Below are 6,000 nucleotides of genomic sequence, written 5' to 3' on the forward strand. Positions count from 1 at the left end.
TGGACCATAGCCTACCAGGGTCCTCTGTCCACGGGATTTTCCAGGCAAGAATACTGGAGTGGGTTGCAGTTTCCTTCTCCAGGGGACCTTCCCAATCAAGGGATTGAAACTGGGTCTCCCTCATTTCAGGCAGATGCTTTACCATCTAAGCCATGAGGGAAGCCCTAAAAACTGTGAGAAAGTATACCTTTATTTGTCTTCTAGCTCTCCACTTAGAATTGTCCTTCCTTCTCCTTTTGGCACCACCATTTTCTAAAGGTCTCATGCATCCCTCTAGTTGCTCATAATGGATTCAAGTGGGCCTTTGGTATTGTCCCAAATTTTAGACTTTAATGATCTCACTTTCTGCAAACCAAGACTTATCTGTCCTGAGTCACATTCTTTTAAGGTGCTCAAGGAAATTAGTCCTGAATATTCTTTGGAAGGACTGATGCTGAAGCTGAAACTCCAATACTTTGGCCACCTGATGCGAAGAACTGACTCATTTGAAAAGACCTTGACGCTGAGAAAGATTGAAGGCAGGAGGAGAAGGGGACAACAGAGGATGAGATGGTTGGATGGCATCACCAACTCAATGGACATGAGTTTGAATCAACTCCAGGAATTGGTGATGGACAGGGAGGCCTGGCATGCTGCAGTCCATGGAGTCACAAAGAGTCAGACACAACTGAGCAACTGAACTGAACTGAACTGAAGATCTGAATCATTTGATGTCACAAAATGAACTAGTAGTTCATGTATTTTCTTTCCCTAGTCAAAGTATATTACTGGGGACTTTCAAGGATTCTGGCTACATAGGAATAATATAAGTCATCATAGTGAAAACATGTTAGCACGCCTGACATCCATCTTCTTTAAATGTGCCATGTCCAGCAGAAATTGACTAAAATGGAGAAAAGCACTAAAGTAGAATATTGATATCCCAGCTACTTTACAGAATAGGAAGGAACTTATTAAAGCTTCTAAAGATAAAATTTCTCAACGAAAAAGTTTATTTACCTGAGGGATTTTATTTTTAATTTTTAGGTAAAATGGAGTTGTAAGGAAAATGTACCACTTCAGCATTCAGCTTATCAGCAACAGTTACAAGTCTTCAGTTTCGCTATTATTTTAACTACTGAGTTTTCATCACTTAGGAATTTTACTGTATATAAATTTCTTCCTCTCTCCCACACTCCCTTCACCTGAATTTCCTTTCACCATTTCTTTAAATAAACTACAACACGGACATTTCCCAAATCCATCTATAATTTATTTGCCAAATGTTTCACCATTTATACAGCGCATTTGGTTCTTCCCACCCTATGAGACAGATATGGTAGACCTGATGCCCATTTTACAGATGGGAAAACCAGTGCTCAGAGAAATTGTGATATGACATTTAAGTCATGTGGCTGGTGAGGAACAGAACCAGGAAGCTAATTCTTGCCTTCTGAGCACAAGCACCAGACTCTTTCCCTGCTAAATTTCACACAGAACCTACCATGGGAAAATTATAGAAAGTTTCACTTTTGTGTTGTTTCCAATTTAAAGACTGAAATTAAAATATTAATGATTTAAAATTTTATGTTCAATACCCACACCCATACAATCACAGAATGCCTTGTGATTTTAAATCCTCCCCACCAAATTCACAAAGGCAAATCAACTTCTCCCTATTAATATATACATCAGAACACTTAAGTACGGTGTCAGGCACTGCAAGCAAACCTAGAGTGAGATAAGATATATAGACACAATTTTGGCATATTATTTGTAAATATTTATATTATTCATTTTAGGCTGGGATAAAGTATACTGAGTGCCTTTCTGGACTTCTCCAGTTTTCTAACATTCTTCTCAATATGCAATACCTCACTAAAGTCAGGTCCTTTCTCAGTCTCCTGGCATCCTATCTGGTAAGGATTTCACAGCTGGCTATATAATTTAAAAAGCAAACATGAATGTAAGAGCTCAAAAAATAAGCAGACTGGAGCAGTAAAGTGATTCAATAACACTCTTAAAGCTTGGCATATATATTGACCCTTGTTTGGCATTTCTAGTAAATAATTTTTAAATACTCAAAATTTCGTAGATGATTTTCTATACCAACAGCCCTCAAACTACTTTCTTTCCATATGTTTCTTATCAATTCACATTTCTATCACTTTTGGTTTTCAAGTACAGTTCAATCCCATTTATTGAAAACTTTCATCTGAAACTTTTCTTCATCTCATTTTTAACAGAATTTGTTAAGTAAATTCCTGAAAGCTTTTGGCCACAAATCTAGAATTCAGCACAAGTTCCAATTCAACCAGTAACAAGATGTATCTGTTTCTTTGCCTGGGGCATGTCCTGGTTTATTCTTTTAATTTACTGAAATCAAAAGGCAGATTTGGGAGCATGTTTAGACTCGCCCCATGAGCTGTAAAATAGATGCAGAGATGATCTCTAAATATCTTATTTCTGCTTTAGAAAGTGATTTAAAACTCTTCTTTTTTTACCTCTCATTAACTCTACATTTTAAAACGGTCTGGAACATTGCCCCCATGACCCCACTCCCTTGTTTTACTCACCGGCTGTCTTTTGACACCCAGCCAGTTTTTCCAGACCAGAACCCGAAGCTGATGAAGCTGGGAAGCCATCCTTCAAGATGCCACAAACAAGAGAATTCCTCTTTTTTCCTCCACCCCTCAAAAGAAGAATTGGTTCCCCGTCCAACTTGCTGTGTGTCAATGGGTCAGGAGCCTATTCATGGCATAGCTTTCCTGGGAGCTGGGGTAAGAAACCCACCGATCTTCTCTTTCTGCTGGATTTTTCTCTTGGGTTAATCCTGCCCAAGGAGCACTTCTCAACCAGCTCTTCCCCTCAAACGATGATCCAGGCCAGGATCTTTTGGTGGTGTTTGCTTATTTTAAAATAACATCCAGTAGCTGCCTGTTGCGTGAAGTCCAGACTCAAGAGAGAATGAATATCATTCAGATAATGCCCTACTGGAAAAAAAGCTGAACCCACACCTCCTACTCTCCATAAAATTAACTGCCTATCCACACCTTCCAGAAGGTGTCACCTGCTCTGGACACGTCATAGGAATTAGGTGGGACCCTTGCCAGGCCAGTAGGACTTGTCCTACATTCTCTCACCTTCTTCGCTACATAGAGCCTGCTCTGGCAGAGGCAGGGCACTAGAGCACGTTACAGACTCTGGGACTAGTGACTCTCATAATAAAGTGTCATTAAGATGTTTTACATCCATGAGGCCAGAGCTCAGCTGAAACACTCTGAGGCTCAGTCCATCATGAGATATCCTAGAGAAGGTTTCAATGTTTAGTTTAAAGTGAAGTTAATGCTTTGATTTGGGGAAAAGTAACTGCTGGCTTCTATCATAATTTGCTAGGTTAGAAAACATGCAGAAAATAAAAGGCTGTCACCTGTAGGTGACAGTAATGACATACACTGGATTCCCTCACCTGGGGGCCAGGGAGTCATGTGTTTATTACAGGAGAGCCATGTTGTTTCAGACTTCATGGTCAAAGGAGACATAGGCTGACCCAGGATATCTCTGAGGGTACGATATAATGAGTGAGTTCTAACTGCACTTGAAATCTCTAAATCAGCAAAGGAATTTCTGGTGATTAAGGGAAAAGAAAAAGGACTTGTGCTTGAATTATTCAAGGCACTTTATAATTAAGTATAAAGTACTTAATGATATTATAAATATAATTTCATTATAAATAACAAATTTTAATTGTGATTTAAGGTATATACAATCCAGAAGTCTGCCACAAAAACTTTTAGGAATAACTTTGCTTTAACATCTTAATGACAACATGTTCCCTCTGATATTCAATGCCTATACTATCTGCCTGTAGCCAATATAGTCCAATCTTATAATCCAATCAGTTCAGTTCAGTCACTCAGCCGTGTCCAACTCTTTGCGACCCCATGAATCACAACACTCCAGGCCTCCCTGTCCATCACCAACTCTTGGAGTTCACTCAGACTCACGTCCATTGAGTCAGTGATGCCATCCATTACCTCGTCCTCTGTCGTCCCCTTCTCCTGCCTTCAATCTTTCCCAGCATCAGGGTCTTTTCAAATGAGTCAGCTCTCTGCATCAGGTGGCCAAAGTATTGGAGTTTCAGCTTCAACATCAGTCCTTCCAATGAGCTCCTTTATGATGGACTGGTTGGATCTCCTTGCAGTCCAAAGGACTCTCAAGAGTCTTCTCCAACACCACAGTTCAAAAGCATCAATTCTTCAGTGCTCAGCTTTCTTCACAGTCCAGCTCCCACATTCATACATAGCCATTCTATCATTAAATGCCTGGCCACATGCCAAATTGGTGTATACTACAATATGCAAATATAACCTCTGCTTTCCCGTCCAGGCTTGCTCATGCTAACTCCTCTACCTGGGATGCATGCCTCCCTCTTAAAGCACCTTCCTCTCAAAATTATCCCCAAATTGACATCTTCCATGAAGGCTTTGTAGGTATACCCCAGAGGATATCCTCTCTCCTGTCTTTTTGAATCCAGTATAGTTTTTTGTTCATATTTCTTTCAAGGAACTTGCATTTTTGCTCCATTGTGACTTTTATACAATCATTTTTCCCACATTAGATTGTAAATGCTTTGAGAGAATAGACTATTTTATATCACAATATTTTACACATGATCAATGCTCAATAATGGCTGCTGAATTTAATGGAAGACAAATTTGAGTTAAAACTAGTGAAATTCCACTTTGGTCCTCACGCCTTTCCATGACTGCTCCAGACTCTGTGAAATAAGTTCAAGCAATGTTTGAATTTTCCCTTCAAACCCAGAGCAAGTGCTGATTCAGCTTCCTGGTCCCCATGCCAACTCTGCTATATTGATGGCAGCCAGCCTGGGGCTGACTGGAGCCACTTTGGCACATACCTATTCCAATTCTGGCTCTTTCCCTACTGTGATGAATCCCTTTTAAGCCCAATCTCCATGAGGCAGGCAGTCTTGAATATATATAATTTTTTTCTGGACAAGATTAAAGACAAGGTGCTCTTCAGACAGCTGAGGGCCATGGCAAAAATACCCTCCTTCACCACTCCTGGGATGCAGTGTCCAAAATTTATCTGGCTCTCTCCAGCTCTGCTGATGACTTGAGCTCCTGCTTCCCCGCATTCTTTCTCTGCCATCTGTCACAGTTTACGACTCACTGATGGTTTGGTTCACAAATAAACATTACTCAGCTGAGAAACAGGGTGGGATCTGGGGATATGATTCCATACATTGAGAGAGACATTATAGACACAGAATCAGTTTATTCATTCAGGTTATCTCAGGTTAAACAGCATTAACTCACTGTGCCACTGATGCAGGTGAGAGGTCAGCTCAGAAGGTCCCAGATGGTTTTTCCCAGAAGCTGCTCATGACTTCTTCAGTGAAGTCATGGAGATTTTTTTTTTTTTAACTTCATTTCAAGATTCTCTCTCAGGATGTCTCCTTGATCATATACCTTCATCTACTACCTCTAATATTCTGATGAAGATAATGTATTTTTTTATAATCCCTGACCCCCAGGAGATCTATTTCTTCAAAGTGATCTCAAAATGATACATTAGGTGTTTAATATATGTAAGATATTCCTTTATATGGACTTCCCAGGTGGCACGAGTGGTAAAGAACTCGCCTGCCAATGTGGGAGACATGAAAAGATGTGCGTTTGATCCTTGGGTTGGGAAGATACCCTGGAAGAAGGCATGGCACCCCATTCCAGTATTCTTGCCTGGAGAATCCCTTGGACAGAGGAGCCTGGCGGGCTACAGTCCATGGGGTCACAAAGAGTTGGACATGACTAAAGTGACTTAGCATTCAGCATTCATCCATTTATACTCGATGGCACACAATGTCAATAGCTCCTAACATCACCTACATTTCCTTGAAGACTGGGGTAATCTTTCACAAAACATAATTCAAAATACTTTAAGTAGGATGACATAGACAATCAGATCTCCAATATTTGCCCCACTCTGAATATCTAT

General features: G+C 40.3%; 1 protein-coding gene across 1 annotated transcript in view; it reads right to left on the minus strand.

The window, feature by feature from the left end:
• ABCA12 (ATP-binding cassette, sub-family A (ABC1), member 12) overlaps positions 1-2,624 on the minus strand; it is a 202,021-nt gene extending 199,397 nt beyond the window's left edge. The window contains exon 1 of the mRNA XM_010861144.1: positions 2,556-2,624. Within this exon, the coding sequence (XP_010859446.1) occupies positions 2,556-2,624 (69 nt within the window). The remainder of the gene's footprint in view (positions 1-2,555) is intronic.
• Positions 2,625-6,000: the final 3,376 nt, after the last annotated feature.

This window comes from Bison bison, unplaced genomic scaffold (assembly GCF_000754665.1).
Source record: "Bison bison bison isolate TAMUID 2011002044 unplaced genomic scaffold, Bison_UMD1.0 scf7180017864471, whole genome shotgun sequence".
Taxonomy (NCBI): Eukaryota; Metazoa; Chordata; class Mammalia; order Artiodactyla; family Bovidae; genus Bison; species Bison bison.